Source organism: Oryzias latipes, chromosome 18 (genome assembly GCF_053564925.1).
Source record: "Oryzias latipes strain Hd-rR chromosome 18, Olatipes_Hd-rR_3.1".
Taxonomy (NCBI): domain Eukaryota; kingdom Metazoa; phylum Chordata; class Actinopteri; order Beloniformes; family Adrianichthyidae; genus Oryzias; species Oryzias latipes.
In genome coordinates, this window is record NC_136254.1 from 35565943 (window position 1) to 35583562 (window position 17620).

General features: G+C 49.5%; 3 protein-coding genes and 1 long non-coding RNA gene across 5 annotated transcripts; 1 reads left to right on the plus strand and 3 right to left on the minus strand.

The window, feature by feature from the left end:
- The first annotated feature begins 252 nt into the window (after positions 1-252).
- LOC144987418 (uncharacterized) lies at positions 253-5092 on the plus strand. Its single transcript, XR_013651309.1, has 2 exons — positions 253-724; positions 2735-5092. It is a non-coding gene; the product is annotated as an uncharacterized LOC144987418 (long non-coding RNA).
- On the minus strand, positions 1001-3769 carry LOC110017114 (transcription factor 7-like 1). The gene is made up of 7 exons (XM_078936813.1): positions 3636-3769; positions 3290-3341; positions 3120-3214; positions 1657-1790; positions 1449-1575; positions 1265-1372; positions 1001-1198 (listed from the first exon to the last, which is right to left on the minus strand). The coding sequence occupies exons 1-7, from the start codon at positions 3657-3659 to the stop codon at positions 1145-1147; spliced, it is 594 nt and encodes a 197-aa protein (XP_078792939.1). The 5' UTR covers positions 3660-3769; the 3' UTR covers positions 1001-1144.
- Positions 4890-10374, minus strand: LOC101158801 (uncharacterized). Its single transcript, XM_004079577.5, has 10 exons — positions 9935-10374; positions 9712-9798; positions 9499-9649; positions 9279-9409; positions 8763-8998; positions 8624-8694; positions 8430-8554; positions 7963-8207; positions 7607-7701; positions 4890-6854 (listed from the first exon to the last, which is right to left on the minus strand). The coding sequence occupies exons 1-10, from the start codon at positions 10293-10295 to the stop codon at positions 5669-5671; spliced, it is 2688 nt and encodes an 895-aa protein (XP_004079625.2). The 5' UTR covers positions 10296-10374; the 3' UTR covers positions 4890-5668.
- Positions 10375-11350: 976 nt separating this feature from the next.
- Positions 11351-16472, minus strand: LOC101158559 (E3 SUMO-protein ligase ZBED1). Of its 2 annotated transcripts, none has more exons than XM_023966230.2 (5): positions 15010-16472; positions 13871-13929; positions 13674-13779; positions 12041-13219; positions 11351-11888 (listed from the first exon to the last, which is right to left on the minus strand). In XM_023966230.2, the coding sequence occupies exons 1-5, from the start codon at positions 15047-15049 to the stop codon at positions 11563-11565; spliced, it is 1710 nt and encodes a 569-aa protein (XP_023821998.1). In that variant the 5' UTR covers positions 15050-16472; the 3' UTR covers positions 11351-11562. The 2 variants fall into 2 exon arrangements, with proteins under 2 accessions (XP_023821998.1, XP_023821997.1); XM_023966229.2 differs by having other exon boundaries at positions 15135-15658.
- Positions 16473-17620: the final 1148 nt, after the last annotated feature.

The window sequence follows — 17620 nt, forward strand, 5'->3', positions numbered from 1 at the left end:
GTGAATCCACCTTTCATCTTCTGCTTTTGTTCACGCGTCGCTATGCACGTTCTTAAGTCAGTGTTTGGGCTCTGCGTACAAAACGCTAGCCACTCATCACTCGTTATAACTTCAACCACTTTGACCAATCAGAGTAGCGACGTATGGATGGCGTCCTTTGCCAGTCACAGAAGTGCCAACCGTTTGTATTTGATCGTAGGAGAAATGAATCATTAACGTTTATGTCCGGCTGTGTGTGGCGGATAGCAGCAGCACCTGACCATCTTAAGTCCGTAGAACGTCCATTAGCCTCACAAATACTTCATGATACACTCACCACATGCACAAAAATCGTACATCCCATCTTCATCACGTCCCTTTAAGTGATCATTCAAGCCTGAAGGGAAATGTGACGCTACGTACACGTGGGTCATTTGTCAGGCGTTCTAAAACGTGCTTAACACAGACTCTTGAACCCGTTCTCCAACGCACGATCAGCACGTGGTGGTCACGGTGGACGGTTGCTACCCGATACCAGTTGGAAGAGACCTGGAGAGAAATGTTGAAGTGCAACTTTATTAATTTGGAAAAATCTTTCACAGCTGTTATTCTGATACATGAAAGTCTTCCTCTTACTTCCTGTTTCGCCGTGACGCTTAGGGCAGCAACGGCGCCGTGAAAGACGTGGCCGCGTTTCTACTAGACTTTTCATTGGAAGTGGTCGCCTGAACACGCGTTTTACAAGGTGGGTGTAAACGCAGCATTAGACACACCTTTACTCCACTTAACCCTTGTGGTATCCTAGGCACTTTAACATTGGGAGTGGGGTCATCTAGACCCACTAGACAGTGCACTGAACCTTTTTTCTTCAATGATTCGTGATCTTCACTGGTGTCCATGGATTCCACGAAATCTTTCCACCTTTATCCACCTTTGTCATGGTAGGGAGAACACGTCACTGGAAGGGTGGGGTCATCTTGACCCATAGGATAGCACAAGGGTCAAGATGTGGCCACTCCTCTCTACGGCCCTCCACAGACCCAGACAACCCAAAAACGCACGGCACCTGTACAGGACAACATTGGTTGACATTTATCAAGTTGACAAATCCGTGTTTGAAGTTTGGAAACCTTCTCCACAGGTGTCACGGTCACCTGAGCGTACTTTAACCCAGGGAGCTTCCTGGTGGTTGCTGACTCCGCCTCCTCTTCCTCTTACCCTGCAAAGACAGTGGTAGTCAAAGTTTGGGCTTTGCTCACGCTGGTGGTGCGTTGGTGGGACCTACGTAGTTGTCTCTGGCGGACCATCCGGGGTGGAGCTGCAGGTGCAGCAGCCTCTCCTTCTGGGCCAGCTCGTAGTACTTGGACTGCTCAGAGTGAGGCAGAGTGTGCCACTGAGGAGGAGGGGGAGGAGTGAACTCCTGAGAGCATAATGGGTGTGGCCTGTGTCAAAAGATGGGTGGGGCTTACCCTGCGTCCCAGGATGCGGTTGATAGCGGCGCTCTCCTTCTTGCCTCCTTCCTGCTGAACTTTCTGCCTCATCTCCTTCATGTAGAGCATGAAGGCGTTCAGAGGTTTCTTCACCGACTGCCTGCAGCTGGGGGCGCGGGGACACACGGAGAGACCGGTTAGAACGCCAAATCAGAGCGCAACACCCTATGTGGACTTGGAAAGTCACCTGGAGACACTGTGTGGTTGTGACCCGAAGGTGGGCGGGGTCTGTTGGGAGGCAGACGCACTGATTGGCTGGGAGGAGGGTGGGAAGTGTCTGTCGCAGTAGAGGAGGAGGGGCACCAGAGGATGGAGGGATGTCTGCAGAGAGAGATTATATTTAAAATCTGTTCTCTTAACTTGAAAAACAGCCCAGGTGTTTGTTGCAAGGGTTGTGTTTTTAAAAAAAAAAAAAACATAAGTCTAGTCAAAACAAGACGAAACAAAGAAAAAACTGATTGTGATGGAAATATATGTAAAAAGAGAGACAGAGAGAGAGACTGCAAAAATGCAAATGATTAAAACTGCAACACCGCAAACCGTGAACGGTGATAAATTGAAGGAACACTGTTGAGTCTGAAATGATCAGACTGAGGCCAGCAGAGGGCAGTAAGACGTCAGGACAAACTAGAATAGAATTTAAATAAGTTTATAATACGGGGAAACGATGACATAGACCAGTCGGTGCATATTATTGATGTCTGGTTCCAACATGGCGGCGTCCGTATCGCGAAAAAAATGGCGACTAAATTGACTTCATTTGTAGCCGGAATGAACCGTCACACTCGCTCACTCCAGGTCTCTATACAGCCGATGTTTAGCTTTAAACTAAAGCCAGCTGGCTGCTGGCTCTGCTTTACGTTGGAGTTTCTATGATCCTCCCAAATGTTTTTAGTTGTGTAGCTACTCATTGAAAAAGACTCACTGCAGTTGTGTCAATTTTGTAACCCTTGTTCTATCCTAGACACTTTAACATTGGGAGTTGGGTCATCTAGACCCACTAGACAGTGCTCTGAACCTTTTTTCTTCAATGATTTGTGATCTTCACTGGTGTCCATGGATTACATGAAATCTTTCCACCTTTATCCACCTTTGTTATGGTAGGGAGAACACCTCAATGGAAGGGGGGGGTCATATGGACCCATAGGATAGCACAAGGGTTAAATTGTTAGCAATAGTCAACGCTAAACAAATTCTACGACATCAGCACGACTGCAACGATTTTTACCTCCTTTTTTTTTGACCCGGTTCTTGAGTCTAAACAGACTCAAACCCGGACAGAGGGACTGCTGCCCAGGAACTGTTGGGCCTAGACGCTTTCAGGACGTGAAAGCGTCTCGCAGCCGTCAGTTTACCCACAGCTGGAGGGAAAGATGGCGGCAGGACAGTGAACGCATCGGACACGTCTGCAGCCTGAAGCCGCAGCAGCTTGGACTGAGCGGCTTAACGCTGATCCTGTTGGAAAGGGAACATGTTTGCTGGAAGTGAGGATGACTCTGAAAGACCGACCTTCATCTGCTGCTACTGCCCACACCCCCACACACCCCCGATCCTGACTAACGGAGACCATTTACAGCCGGAAAATGGGGTTTTTCCATCCGGAGGCGTTTGAACGAGTCCTCAGATGGACCCACACAGGTGAACACTCACAGCAGCAGCACAGGTGTGCGGTGTCCCACGCTGCCCCCTGCTGGACACACTGGGACACTGCAGATGTGAAGACCAGCCAGACGTTTGCCGTTCGCCTAAAACGTGGCGAGAAAATGTAAACTTTTGTGAATCTTTTCTCTCCGAGAACCTAGAAATATTCCCATACCGACCGGAGTGAAGTCCTGACAGGTTCTGACCCGGTCCCCTTGTCGTTCCCGCCTCCTTCAGTGGGGAAGGAAGTGGAAAAAATGGAAGTAACTTTATTTTTAAAAAACTTAAAACCTGATTCTGATTAACAAAATATGAAACCCATACAATTAAATCTGTGGATTTTAGACATTAGTATAAGTTTTATCAACAAAAAAGTGAATTCAGACCCGGTCGTCTCATAAAAAACCCAAATGTTGACTTTAATTTAATCCAAATCGTCCCCAAAGCAACTCGATCGCCTGCAGTTTCATTCTGAAAGAAAACCTCTGAATTCCTGAAAAGTTTAGCTGCATTTGAACTACTCACGGCTTCAGCCGACGTTTGCTGCATCCTGACGAAGAGGAACTCAGCAGTAGAACCCGACCGTCACGCCGACCAACGTCTTCATCCCCCTCCTCATCCTCTCTGAGCTGCTCTGCTTTGGGGTCTGAAGACACCAGAAGGTTTCATGTGACGTCAGTGTTGTGAGGATAAAACTGGAGAGCCGTCCTGCTTCATCATCCTCATCCTCATCAGAACCATTCCTGCAGACGTGATGAAGCAGAACTTCAGAACCTGTTTCCTGTCATCCACGTCTGCACTGTGGAAAATGATCTGAGCGTAAATCTAGTTGAAGCCATGCAAAATGTTTGAAAAGCTTCCAAAGGGAATCTGTCATCAGAAAAAAGTTTTTTTTAATTTAATTTAAAAAAATTATTTAAAAAAAGATTTTAGGTTTTTACCGGTTGACCCTAAATAAGAACCAAACGGGTCTAAACAGAGACGCTCTGTCAAAAGCGCCTCCTTTTTCCACATTGCCTTGACCTCCCGTGACCTCCTCCTGGCGCCCCTCCTCCCCCGCTGTGGTGTTGGGGTTGGGGGTGAGGCCCCCCCCGGACCTGTCACGGCGTCTTACTCTCATGAGAAACGGCGTTTTTCTGTCATTTCAACACAGAACGGAACCTTCTGGAAGCTTCTGTTGTAACCGATGCTCCACATTTCAGCGTTTGCTGGTTCAATTCCTTGGTTGTAGATCTGTTAAAAAAACACAACAACCAGGACAGCAGTCGCTGATGCAGCCATGACACAGAAACTTCCAGACCCCCTTCATTCCTTATGGGGTTGCTGGAGCCTATCCCAGCCGCTGTTGGGCAAGGGAGCCAGCACAAAAATGAAGACTCACCTGAAGATCAGGGAAACGCTCCACCGGATTCACCTTCTCCTCCGTGACACAAACCGCTTTACGACCACAGAGGACAAACGCCTCCACCTGCTGGTTTATCGGGGAACTGCGATAAACCAGTGGAAGATCCCAGTTCATCCGGAATGGTTCCGTCCCAAAGACGTTTGGCCTCTACTAAACGTAAAACCTTCGTCCTCGTGACCTTTTTATATGGTTTTTGTGAAAGCTGTGTTCAATATTTTATCTTGAAAATCCCTATTTGGTTCTACAGAAAAGCAAAAATCTTTAAAAACTTAAAAGTAAAGTTTAGAAAGAAAAAAAAAACCTCAAAATCCGTCGATTGTTTTTTCAAATTCTTTAGTTTTCCATGAAAAAGACGAAAACTGAGAATAAAACTGTTGAACTAAAAAGTGTTTTTTTAATCACATTTAGTTTTTTTCCCATCAGTCTTTGCTGAATCACAATACACTAATATTAAAATATAAAATAAAAAGTGAAAGTTATAAAATAGACAAAAAACATGACAGTTTCAGAATAAAAGCAGAGTTAAAACAGAGCATGTGCATCATTGGCTTTACAAAATAAAAGTCTCTTCTGTTCAGGAGACCTTCCTGTGTTTGAACCAAACCGTTTGCGTCATCCTTTGATGTTTTTTTTAAAACCCAAACATGAATTTTTTCTGAAAGTGTTTCCCATAACCTCTCCCCGATCAGAATCAACGGTTTTCCAGTTTCCCATGAGTCTCCAGGTGGCTGAATAGTCTGGAACTGTGGCGGTTTCTGGGCTAGAATGTTTGAATTCTAGCTGGAAGGTCATTCGCTGAACCACAGCAGCAGGTTTGCTGTAAGAGGAAACAGGCGGCTGGTCCAAAGATCAACCATGAATCTGAATTCTGGAGCATCACCTTTAACACAAACCAGCTTCCTCCTTAAAACAGATCTTTTTCTGGTTCTAAGCTCCACCCCATGATTCTGGGGGCGTTTCGGTTCAGCTGGTAGTAGTTTCATGATCGGGGGCTCCCTGCAGGACAATGTCTGAGGACATAGGGGGCGTGGGAAAGCTGGAGCAGGTGACCCAACATCAGCTCCAGAGTCCAGCCTTTGGGTTCAGATGTGGTTCAGGGGTTCAGACCCGGAGGCGGTGCAGGACAGTCCTGGACTGCGGGTGTTCGAACCCTTCATTGGGCGTCCTCCCCGCCGTGGTGGCTCCTCATGTGGCTCTTCAGGCAGTGGCTCTGCGTGAAGGCCTTGTCGCACTGCGAGCACTTGTAGGGCCTCTCCCCGTTGTGGGTCCTCATGTGGACCGTCAGGTGCTCCTGCCGCGAGCACGCCTTCCCGCACACGCCGCACGTGAAGCGCTTGATCCCCAGGTGGCTCCGGATGTGGCTGTTCAGGGTGCTCTTGAGCTTGAAGAAGCGGCCGCAGTGCTTGCAGTCGTACGGCGCCTCGCCGGTGTGGACTCTCAGGTGCTTCTTGAGCGCCTCGTTGGTCAGGAAGCCCCTGCTGCACACGGCGCAGACGAACGGCCTCTCGCCGCTGTGCGTCTTCATGTGGGCCACCAGGCTGCAGCTGGACAGGAAGGTCTTGCAGCACATGTGGCAGAGGAACGGCCGGTCCCGGACCGTGTGGGTCTTCTCGTGGGCCTTTAGGGTCCCGGGGAGTTTGAAGCGCTTCCCGCAGACCTGGCAGCTGAAACGGCGCTCGCCGGAGTGCGTCATCTTGTGTCGGGTCAGCGACCTGCGGTCGTAGACCTGCTTGTTGCAGATGTTGCAGTGGTACTGGTCCTTGCCGGCGTGCGCCTTCTTGTGCGCCGTGAGCTGCGCCTTCAGGCCGAACGACTTGGGGCAGACGTCGCACTTGTAGGGCTTGTCCACCACGTGGATCCAGCGGTGAATGCTCAGGGAGGACAGGTTTACAAAGGATTTGCTGCAGTCGCTGCACCTGAAGGGCCGGTTGCCGGTGTGCAGGGAGGTGTGGTTGTTGAGGCCGGCGAGGGTCAGGAAGGACTTCCCGCAGTGCGAGCAGTCGTGGGTCGTCTGGTGCGTCTTCAGGTGATCTTTCAGCTCCTCCGGAGTTTCCCGGTTTTCCCCACAAACGCCGCAAACGCCCGGCTGCTCGTCCGCGTGGCTCCAGGCGTGTTTGATCAAGCTGCCCAGTATGCGGTACCAGACCCCGCACACCTTGCAGGGGGTTCTACTGCGGTCCGCCTTCTTTGAGCCAGACAGCGGAGGACGCCTGACGAGTTCAGGTCCGGGTTTCCAGTCCAGGTCCTGGTCCATGGCACCACCGAAGTCTCCGTCTGTGTGAGGCGCGGAGCTGGTACTTGGGGATTCAGCGCTGGTCCCAGCTCCACCTGAGGGGGCGCTGCAGAGCAGCAGAACATGACTTAACATGGGTTACAGTTTTTACAGAAGGAAAACAAACGCTTTGGACTACCGCAAATCTTTCACGGTTTACGAAAAATAAACGGAATTCCAGCGGATTTGGAAGAGTAGCTTTGGAGCAGAGTTTACGTGATTATTAGCACTAACGCTTAGACTACTTACTTAAGTACTTTGGTACCGTAAAGTGTTTCTTATTAGAGCAAAGCTACTTTTCTCAGCTCTCAGAGTCCGTTGGAATCACATTACTCTCGTTAACAGTAAAAGAACGACGCTAACTCAAACAATGCTAACTCCGGAGCTAAAGCGTCGTGTTGAAGGGTTAGCGCAGACATCAAAGGCTTTGATCTGTTCCGTTCAGAACCGCTTCGATCCATTTCTGCTGGATTTCTGTTTGTGTGAGGCTTGTTTCCAGTTCAAAAGAACCGTCCAGAACCAAAGTCATGAAAGTGACCTGGCGTTGACGCTCTGGCTGAATTTTCTCGCCGCGGGTAGCTACGGGTCTCGACAGCCGAAGCTTTGAGATCAAAGATCAAAGATCAAAGACCCACATTTGCTTTGATCTTTTAAACATCAGAGGATTCTCCAGCTTTAGAAAAACTTTATTGACACAGCTTCAGCTCGCGCTCAAATGTTCTGCTGTTCTTCGGGTTTGATACTCGACGGTTCGCCTCTTTTGTCTTTGTCTCGGGCGCAGATGCGTTCAGGTTCCATGCCGTCAACTCCTCCACTCACCTTGAATGGCCGTCGGTGACGGTCGGATTCTGCAGGCTGTCGCTGCCGAGAGGCTCATCTTTGGTCTCCTCTTCACTCTCCTCTTCATCACTCGTCTGCAGGTTTAGAGTTTGAAAGGAAACGGACAGATATGAACCCAAAACCGCCGACTGACGGCAGAACCGTCACGTGTCCACAAACAAGACTTACCGGTTCACCTGTGATTCTGGTAAACCGGACCACAGGAGACCACCAAACCACACTGACTGAACACTAAGACTCCACTAAAGCCACCGTAACACAGGCCATGCCCACTCCACCATGGCGGACTGAGCAGGAACCTGTGAGTCAGCAGAAACTGGCGTTGCGGCGCTCACCTTCATCTTGATGTAGAGGAGGGTCTTCTTGATGCCGGTGGACTTCATGCTCCGGTAGATCTCCTCAGGCGTCAGGGCGCCGACGCGGAGCCTCTGCAGCCTCTTGCTGCGGTCGGACTTGAAGACGCCGAGCTTCCTGTCGTCCTGCCTCAGCCGGGGGAAGGAGGAACGCAGGAGGTCCAGAAACTCCGCCTCCTGGAGTCCGCGAGGACACTTCAGCTCCTGGATGGGCGACCTGTGCAGCACTGGACCAGAGGACGCCGCATGAACGCCAGAGGACGCCGCATGAACGCCAGAGGACGCCGCATGAACGCCAGAGGACGCCGCATGAACGCCAGAGGACGTCGCATGAACGCCAGCGGACGCTGAATGAACGCTAGCGGACGCCGCGTGAAGGCTAGCGGGCTCCATGTTCGCTCAGTCCAGGCTTTGAAGACCGCGGGTCACATGACCTCATCTCAGCTCACCAGAATCTGGAGACTCGTCGGGCTGCGGGTCCTCCAGCACGCAGATCCTCAGGACGTGGTGGGTGGGCTCCTCGCCAATGCGTGGCCTGCCCCGCCTCCTCTTCCCAGACGGAACCGACAGGAACCTACAGGGATGAAGAGGAGCGGTGAAGAACCCAGAAAGTCCGGCTCAGGACCCTTAGCTGTTCTGGTACCTTGATGTGGGATGGGACTCTGGCTCCTGGTTCTGTGGGGGAGAACCGCCGCTCTGAGCAGCCGCCGGAGTCTAGAAGAGAGCCAGAGTCAGAAACACAGCGGCGCCGGCAGATCCTCTGAACCTGCAGTTCCGCCGACCCTCAGCCGGATGTAGAGCGCAGAGTTCCCGCCGGACCGGATGGTTCTGTGGATCTGTTCTGGAGTCAGAGCCGGCACCTGCAGCGCCCGCAGCCTCCGGCTGTTGTCCGTCACAAAGAGGTCAAACGGGGCCCCGGAGGCCAGCTGGGGGAACCGGGACCGGAGCAGGTCCAGAAAGGGGGCCTCCTGAAGACCTCGAGGACACCTCAGGTCCTTGACCGGGTATTTCCTGAAAACTGGAGCAGAGAAGTCTGAGCTGTGGTCAAAGTTTAAGTAAAAGGTTTGATTTCCTCCAATAAAATCAAAGATCTGATCGATTATCAGCAGAAATGATCCCAAACTGCTTGACCTCTGTCGGCAACTAGAGGTTTCGAATCCTCCATCCTCCGTTTTACAACTTCCTTTGACCACAAGTGCGTATAGATGTGTGTGTTTTCAGATCAGTGTGTGTGTTTGTGTGTTGTGGGTCTGAATGGAGGTTGGTTCTGAGGCAGACAACCGTCTCCTTCTGCGTACCCCTGTTGGACAGAACCTCGGTTCCACAGTCCTCCAGCAGCCGGACCCTCAGGTCCAGATGGTCCTGCTGGTCGCTGGTCCGAGGTCTGCCGGGTCTCCGTTTAGGAGTCCCCAGTCTGGGAGGAATCGACCTGAAACCAACAAACCAGAGGAGGAGCTCTGATTGGCTGAAACCCAACAGAGACGTCGTCAAACAGGTCCTTTCAGGAACGACCAGAACCTGGATGGTACTTCATAATCCGGGTCCTTCAGGTCCTCCCGCTTCATCCTGGCGCTGGCTGTAGGTTGAACCAGAACCCGCTCCTCTTCATCGTCTTCGTTGGCGTCATCTTCAATGTACCAGATGTCCAGACTCGCCGTGTCGTCCACATCTGCGAACCACGAAGGTCTGAGTCGTCTGCAGCGGGGATCACCTCCCAGGCCGGCGCCATACCTGTCTGCCGGGTCAGCACCGCCTCCTCTGGCTCCTCCCCCACCAGAACCCCCTCAGAACCGCACAGATCCTGTTCTGGAGCAGCACCTAACCCCCCCAAAGTGAAAAATGTTAGCGTCTTCCCCCGGTGACATCACCAAGGGGCGTGGTCTGGACCAACGCTCTGGCCACGCCCCTTTGTGTGAAAACAGATCAAAGCCGTAAATGGGGAGCGCTCACTGACCGCGCCTGCGCAGTTTGACCTCTGGCTGCAGCAGCTCCAGCTGCCGCTCCTGCCGCGCGATCCTCCGCCTGAAGCCCGACGCCTCCTCCTCGTAGTCGGCCACCGTCCTCTCCACCACCGCCAGGATGTCGCGGGCCGCCGTGCTCAGCTTCTCGGAGATGATTCCTCTCAGGATGTCGCTCTTCGACATGTTCCCGAGGCTGTCGAGCGGCTCCGAGCCGCCGCCGCTGCTGCGCTTCCAGTAGAACATTTCCGCGGTTTGGCTGAAGCTGCGAACAGCAGAAACTCTGCAGCTCTGCGTGCAGCAGCGAAAACTGTCCGTGTGGAAACGGAGAGGCGTTGCTACATCAAACGTTCCCATCACTTTTTATTTAGCATAAAGTGTATTAAAAACAAAAAATAACCCGAATGTTGTTTGTTTATTAAAGCATATTGGAGAGAGGCTTAATTATTGTTTTTTTTAACCTCTTTGAAGGCAAATTTAAACTCACTGTGGGGTGTGGAGCGCCCCCCCCCCACCCCCCCCGAAGGACCACACGTGAAGGAATCAAACCTGGAGCCATCCTGCTGTGAAGCAACACAGCCCCCCCATTCACAAATCACTGTGCAACCTCCCCCATACATATAATGATCCGCCCCCCTCCCTGAGTCAGCTTCTGCTGGTACCTCTGGTTTGGAACCGGATCATTAACCAGAATCTGGAACCAAATCAGCAGAACCTTCAACCTGATCATTTTCAGACTGACCCCTTAACTGGGCTGGACCTCCTGTCCGTCTAGGACCCCATACCTGGCTGTAGTTCACAGACTTTGGACTTTAATTCAGAGTCTGGACTTTATTCTGACTCTACTTCATTTTAGAACTGGGACTTGAACACTGCAGAACTTGGGGGGTTTGGACCGATGAGAAATCATTTTGAATGAGTCTTTCTAGAACTTGAGAACATGACTTGGACACTTGAACTGCAGTAGGTTTTGGACCTGTCTGGATCTTATGGCCCAAAACCTACATCTGGACTTGTACCTGAGTTCAGAAAAGTCATGACTTTGTTCAGAGACCGAGGACTTAGCCTGAACTCTGAGTCAGAGACTAGGACTGTTGTGTAGACCTGAACAGGTCTCAGTAAAGCTTGACTCTTGACTTGGACTCCTGCTCAGAACTTTAACTCTGCTTTCAGACAGCAACTCGTTTCTAGACTTTGGACTTCTGGTACTGTGTGCATCGTCAGCTTAGATTTCAGATCATGGAGCCTGAATCTACAGGAGACACCTGAGGACACCAGCAGACGTCTGCACAGTCTGTAGAGAAACGCTGCAGCTGCAACAAAAGGTTTTATCACAGAAAGGTTCCCGCCATTTGAGTCCAAGATTCTGCTTTTTATTGATTTTGTCGAGGAACACGTCAAGAACGTCTCTAGATTTTCAAATGTATTTATTATCCTTTAGACGGATTTCATTGACCATTAAAAGGTTTTCACCTTCCAACCGTTTTCCTTTTGAGTCGCTTCCTCTGCAGACCTGATGGTCTCACAGGTTCAGCTGTCGGAGCCTCTGCTGGTTCTGGTTCCGGTTCCTCCGTCAGGTGCAGCGGCTGTCAGAAGACGAGCTGCCGGCCGAGGACGTGACGTCTCAGATGTTCTTGTTGAGAAGCAGGATTTTCTCCGCCGCCTTTGGACTGAGCCGGTTCCGCTTCCGGCTGAAAACGTCTCCGGCTTTGGAGAAGACGCGCTCGAAGGGCACGGAGGACGCCGGGATGCACAGGTGCTTCTTGGCCAGGGAGAACAGGTGCGGGTAAATGTTTTTGTGCTCCTTCCAGTAGACCAGAGGATCCTGCGACCGCTCCAGGGGAGGATCCGTCATGTAGCGCTGGACCTCCAACGTGGCGTCCGCGGTGGCGTTGCTGTGGGTTCTCACCATGGAGGCCTGGTCGTCCAGACTCTTCCAGAGGTTGAAAGCTGGAGGACAGAAGGTGGAAACCTGAAATCAGAGAAGATCTAAACCTGATGGGTTCCAGGTTCTAGAGTGAACCTGGAGCAGGACTGTGGCAGAAACCGTGTCTGGACCTGTTGGTTTCATCGTCTCATCTACGTGACCTTCCGGTCCTCACCTGTGGAGGTCTGCTGAGCCGGACGCTCAGTGGGTCTGTCCGCCGCGGGCCTCACCAGCGCGGCACACTCGGCGGTCAGCGTTTGCACGGCCTGCTGGGCCTTCTCTTGGCAGCGGAAGCCGATGGTTTTGAACCGGGGGTCGAGCAGCGTGGCCAGCGACAGGACGGGGTTCTCCTCCAGGCCGTCGAACTCCCTCCTGAGGCCCGCGGACAGGTTCTGGCCCAGCAGCTCCGCCGTCACGTTGTCCGACTCCTCCGCCACCTCCTCGGTGGCGAGGAGCAGCATCTTGACCAGTGGGATCCCCATGGACCCCAACACCCGCTTCTGCTCCGACATCTCCACAGTCGCCGTGTAGAACGGCTTCAGCACCTGCAGGCAGGCCGCCGAGGTCTCGCTCTCGTCGCAGGACAGAGGCTCCACCTTGGCCCCGAGCGCCGTCAGGGCGGAGCCCACGGCCCGCCGCGCGTCCAGCAGGCTCTGCAGCATCAGGAAGGTGCTGGTCCAGCGCGAGCTCTCCTCCCGCACCAGCTTGGTCACCGGGAGCGCCAGCTTCTGCTGCTTGCTCCTCAGCTTCTCCTTGGCGGCGGCGCTGGACCTGAAGAGCGCCACCACCTCGCCCGCCCGCCTGCGCAGACCTTTCAGACCTGCGGTTTTGTCCAGAGCCCTCCGGACCACGCCGTTCAGGGCGTGGGCGATGCACTCAACGTGCGGTAGGGCCAAATCGTCCGCGGCGGCCACCATGGCCGGCGTGGTGTCGCTCACGAGGCACTTTACCTTCCCCTCAAGGCCCCACTCCGCCATCAGGGTCCTCTGAGCGTCCGCCACGTCCGTGGGACCGTGGTTCTGGGGGAACGGCAGAACCCCCAGCAGCACCGTGGCCAACTTGGAGTTTTCCAGCACGTAGTGACACGCCACCGCCAGGCGCGTGTCCGCGGACGTCCACAGGTCCACCGTCAGGCTGACGGCCTCCGCCTCCCGCAGCTGCGCCTGGGCGTCGGCCTTCTCCTCCTGGTAGCGGTCGTCCACCATCTTCTTCAGAGCCTGTTTGCTCGGCAGCGCGTAGGACGGGTCCAGCTTCTTCACAAAGTCCCTGAAGCCCCGATCCTCCACGATGGAGCAGGGCTGGGAGTCCTTCACCACCAGGTTGACCAGGGCCTGGTCCAGATCGTGCTTCTTGTCTGCCAACACACAACAGCCTTAAGGTGGAATGACAACACTCAGCAAAAGCATCGTTTTCCACAAATGTCTTCCAGCAAAGCCCTGGAAAATTCCCACAGGCCTCTGCAAAAAAACAGTGACATTCGTGAATTTAGACCACAATGCATTGCGTTTGAAGGATTTGTCATTTGAAAAATGTATGTAAATGTATTTTTTTATGAATCGTTTTCATCTTCAGAGCTCTGTGGATTCATAGTCTTTATAAAATGGTTATAATTATCAGGTGTTAAGGTCCAAAAGAAAAGATAAAGTAGTGTCCGTGTGTCGTTAAAATCCAGGACACTGTAGTATGACAGTCCCGGGCCGTACCGGGGGGGTGTCCAGAAACGACCAATCACCACAACGATGAGAAGATCAAAACATTCAGAGACAGAACATCGGTTCTGGGGTCTCTGCGTGTCCCCTGCGGCTCACCGTAGTCTGTTTCTAGAATGCCGTCATGCTTGGCCTTGAAGTGCCTCATCATGGACGACGTGTTGTTGTTGTAGGACAACTGCTGGGGACACAGCAGACACTGCAGCTGTGTGAAGAGGAGACCCCCACAGGTTAGTTCCTCGTCTCCACAAGGAGGACCAGCTCTGAATGAAGGGCAGGAGAAGAAACACACAAACCCTGTTTGGACCAATCAGCTCAAAGTGCTCCCACATCTGAGAACGGGGCCTCTTCCTGGCTGGAGGGGGGGAGAAAAAAGACAACCAGGAAATGAACGAACCACCGTCATCAGAGGAACGAGGAGCGCTTTCTGTCATCAGAGTGAAAACATCAGTTTAACTTTCATGGTAGGTAGTAAAGGCAAGTAAACCTATTTATCTACGTATGTCGATGACACCATGATCTATCTATCCGTCTGTTTATCTAATGTATGTAACTATGTTTCTTATTACATGTTATCATGTTACTTATGCATTACCATATTATCAAGTGTGTATTATGTGTGTGTGTGTGTGTGTATGGACCAATATTAATATATATATATATATATATATATATATATATATATATATATATATATATATATATATATATATATATATATATATATATAAGTAGTATTTGTATTTTACTTCAACAATTATTAATAGTTAAATATTTTACGACAGAGATAAACAGAAATGCTAACATTAAAACGTGTAAAATTATGCATAAATTATGCTGTAATATAATCAATGTAGTCAATTAAAACAATTTTATTTTACATTTTTATGAGCTTTTTAATGCAAGGGGTCATGGGAAATGGGTCCCTTTTGAAACCAGCCACTAGTGGTCGTTACAGGAAGTGTAACACAGCACCTCCGGGTCAGTTTTATCAGAACAGAAAGGATTCAACTACAACCTGGATTACAAAAACACGTTGTATATTTGGAGTAGTTTATGGTGTCAAATAATTTGGTTTGGTCTTTAATTATTAATACTCTGTTAATATCTAGGATTTTTTTCATTCATAAGAACAGATTTTTAAAAATCAAAACATTTTTAATACATTTCATAAACAGATATTTTTATATTGTTTTATATTCTACATTTATGAAAAACAAAAGAAAACTGTACATTTTTAATAAAGATAACATGCTGTAACTAAAACAATGTGACATTTGTATTACACTACAATTCTAATGTTATTTTATTTGGTTGTGTTTTATTATTTTCTTTATTTTATTTATTTGTGTTCTATTCATGTGAATATTTATGTCATCTTTTGAAGTTCTGATAAAAAGTAAATAAACAGCTGCAGACTGGGAGCTAACGTCACCGAGAGGCATGATGGGTAATGGCCGCATCAGCGCCAACATGGCGGCTGCTGTCTGCCGCTTCTCTGTTGATCGCGCCAAAAGCTGTCAAAGTCCCTCTTTAGACCAGAACCGGACCAGAACCCACTGTTCTCCGAGGAGCCCTCGGGCTGCAGGTACTCCAGCTGCCTCCTCTGCTCCTCGATCTCCTGCTTCAGCTCGGACGTCTTCACCTCGTAGTCCGCCATGGTCCTCTCCATCTCCTCGATGATGTCTCGCGCGGCCAGGTTCAGCTCCTCCGCGATGAAATCCCGCAGAATCCCGCATTTGCTGAGGTGCGTGAGTCCCCGGGGAGAGCCCGGCTCCATGTCATGAGCGGCGCGGAGGAGCAGCGGGGCCGCGGAGGTGGAGCGGAGGCCTCGGAGCCCGCAAACCCTCCCGAAGCGGAGGGATTCGAAACGAGAGCCGGAGCCGTGTGGGCTTCATCCCGAACGCCGCCGATGGCAGCCGAAGCCTGCGGCGTCACCGCTGCTTCACTGCTTCATTGGTTCGAAGGGTTTGGAAGCGCCGCGGTGGTTGGAGGATTCGGCGCGCTGGATGCTTCAAAGCTTTCAATTGGTTCAGAGCGGCTCCTTTGTCTGTCTGTGGAGGGGACACGGGGGCGGGGCAGATGACGTCATTGCTGCTGAGAAAATCAGATGTAATGTGAAAATGATAATAATGTGAAAAATATCAGTTTCTGACCAAAACAAAACCCGACAGGACCTGAAACCTTTAGGACGGGTTAGTTGGAACAGTTCTATGTTCTTTAATCTCAACGTTCCACAAATGTTATCAGTGCGTTTTTATTCACAATATTTTATTGAATTTAAAATATTTCTGTAAAGTTTTATAAAATATACTATGATTGTGCGGCTGGTAGGTTTTATTTTTCTTAATAAAGACGGTAAAATGACTTTCACAGCAGATTCACATCCATCACCTCAAACATCTGCCTGACACACAACAGAACTGAACCTGTTATGATCCAAACATCACTGATCTGGACGTCACCAATGCCTGTTCTCCTCCTGCTCCTCTTTCCTGGAAACTCTCCTCTCCACTCACACTTCCATGGTTTCAGCAAACTTCTCCATCACTTCCTGTTTCCTCCCCCCACATGTCCGTCAGAGTCTCCTCCAATCCGCTCGCTGCCTTGGTTCTCCTCATCCATCTTTCTTCAGAGATTCTCCTCCTCCTCCCTTCACTCCTCCATCAGGATCTCCTCCTCGGTTCCGTCCTCTCCATGACCAAACATCTGAAATCCGAGCTCCACCTGTCCTCCTCCACCACCTCCACCACCAGCTCTGGAACACGCGTGCTCCTCTGTCTTTTTTTATTTTTTATTTATAGAACACAATACAAAACAATACCACAACATTTACATAAAACTTACAAAATATGGCGAATACAAAAGAGAATACTACAATTTGAAAGGAAGCAAAAAAGAAAATTCTTATCAGTATGCAAACATAAACCTATTTATATTCATAATCATAGAGAAATTAGGGAAAAGTATAACATAAGAAAACAACAATTTCAGAGTTGGATAGTGTTACAAAGTGCAGGGTGATACAAAATATAAATAAACTGTCTTAGACATCAGGAATATCACTCAGGGTGTCATAAACTGTTATGGCTTTAGGTGAGTCGATTAACTTTATGGATTTTAAGATTATGACTTCTTTGGAAAACAAGTCCATGATGAATGGTAATTTATTTTTAACCATTTGTAAACATCCAACCAAAACACTTGTACAACATTACACAGGAAAAATATGTGGTCGATGTCTTCAACAGCATTTTGGCAGAAGGAACAGCTGTTGTCATCAATGTTGAAACGTAATCTAAGTAGTTCTTTGGAAGGATAAATATCATTCATAATTTTGAAGTGTGTTTCTTTAACTTTTGGGGGAATAGGAAGTTTCATGAAATCGGTTCTTAATTTAGTAACAACATTTCGTTCAAATTTCTGCAGTATATTATTTTTGTTCTGTCGACCAGGAAAAAACCTTTCAATGAACCAATTTCTGATAAATGAGTTATTACATTTTCTGTCCATTAGAGGGCGCCCTTCAATTGACAATGTGGCTAACTGTGGTTTTATCCTTAAATGTGTCATTGTGTTTCTTGTTAGAAATACAAATTCTCGAGGAAGAGAATTGCGTACTTTTAAGAATTCTGAAATAGGAGGATTAAAGTTATGTTTTAAACAAAATTGCTCATAATCTAATAAATTTCCCTCCGTATCCATCAGATCAGACACCGACCAGACACCTCTGTCAAACCATTCATCAAAAAACAAAGATTTGTTTCTGTGGAGGATGTATCTGTTGTTCCAAATGATATTTGAGTGTGGCGAGAAATTATGCACATACAAGATTTTCCAGTACAGCAGAATTTGTTTGTGGAACTCTGATAATGCTATAGGGAGCTTATTAATGTCAAAATCACTAATAAGCATCAACTTTAACCCGCCTAATTTGTTAAATAAATAATTTGGGACACAAAACCAGAAGGATTGGTTGTGTTTGATCCACGATTTCAACCAGTTTATTTTCAGGGTTCCGTTAAGGCTGCAGTCAAAATCAATAA

What these genes read in the sequence shown, in the direction of transcription:
- LOC110017114 (XM_078936813.1), bottom strand. Translation starts at nt 3,659, where the DNA reads ATGCAGCAAACGTCGGCTGAAGCC. An exon ending in CCTGTCAGGACTTCACTCCG is followed by an intron (nt 3,215 to 3,289) that starts GTCGGTATGGGA and finishes GCCACGTTTTAG; the next exon opens with GCGAACGGCAAACGTCTGGC. An exon ending in GGTCCGCCAGAGACAACTAC is followed by an intron (nt 1,199 to 1,264) that starts GTAGGTCCCACC and finishes CTGTCTTTGCAG; the next exon opens with GGTAAGAGGAAGAGGAGGCG.
- LOC101158801 (XM_004079577.5), bottom strand. Translation starts at nt 10,295, where the DNA reads ATGGGAACGTTTGATGTAGCAACGCCTCTCCGTTTCCACACGGACAGT. An exon ending in CGACGAGTCTCCAGATTCTG is followed by an intron (nt 8,208 to 8,429) that starts GTGAGCTGAGAT and finishes CCTCTGGTCCAG; the next exon opens with TGCTGCACAGGTCGCCCATC. An exon ending in GTCACCGACGGCCATTCAAG is followed by an intron (nt 6,855 to 7,606) that starts GTGAGTGGAGGA and finishes GCTGCTCTGCAG; the next exon opens with CGCCCCCTCAGGTGGAGCTG.
- LOC101158559 (XM_023966229.2), bottom strand. Translation starts at nt 15,354, where the DNA reads ATGGAGCCGGGCTCTCCCCGGGGACTCACGCACCTCAGCAAATGCGGG. An exon ending in AGCTGATTGGTCCAAACAGG is followed by an intron (nt 13,780 to 13,870) that starts GTTTGTGTGTTT and finishes CTCTTCACACAG; the next exon opens with CTGCAGTGTCTGCTGTGTCC. An exon ending in CATTCTAGAAACAGACTACG is followed by an intron (nt 13,220 to 13,673) that starts GTGAGCCGCAGG and finishes GTGTGTTGGCAG; the next exon opens with ACAAGAAGCACGATCTGGAC.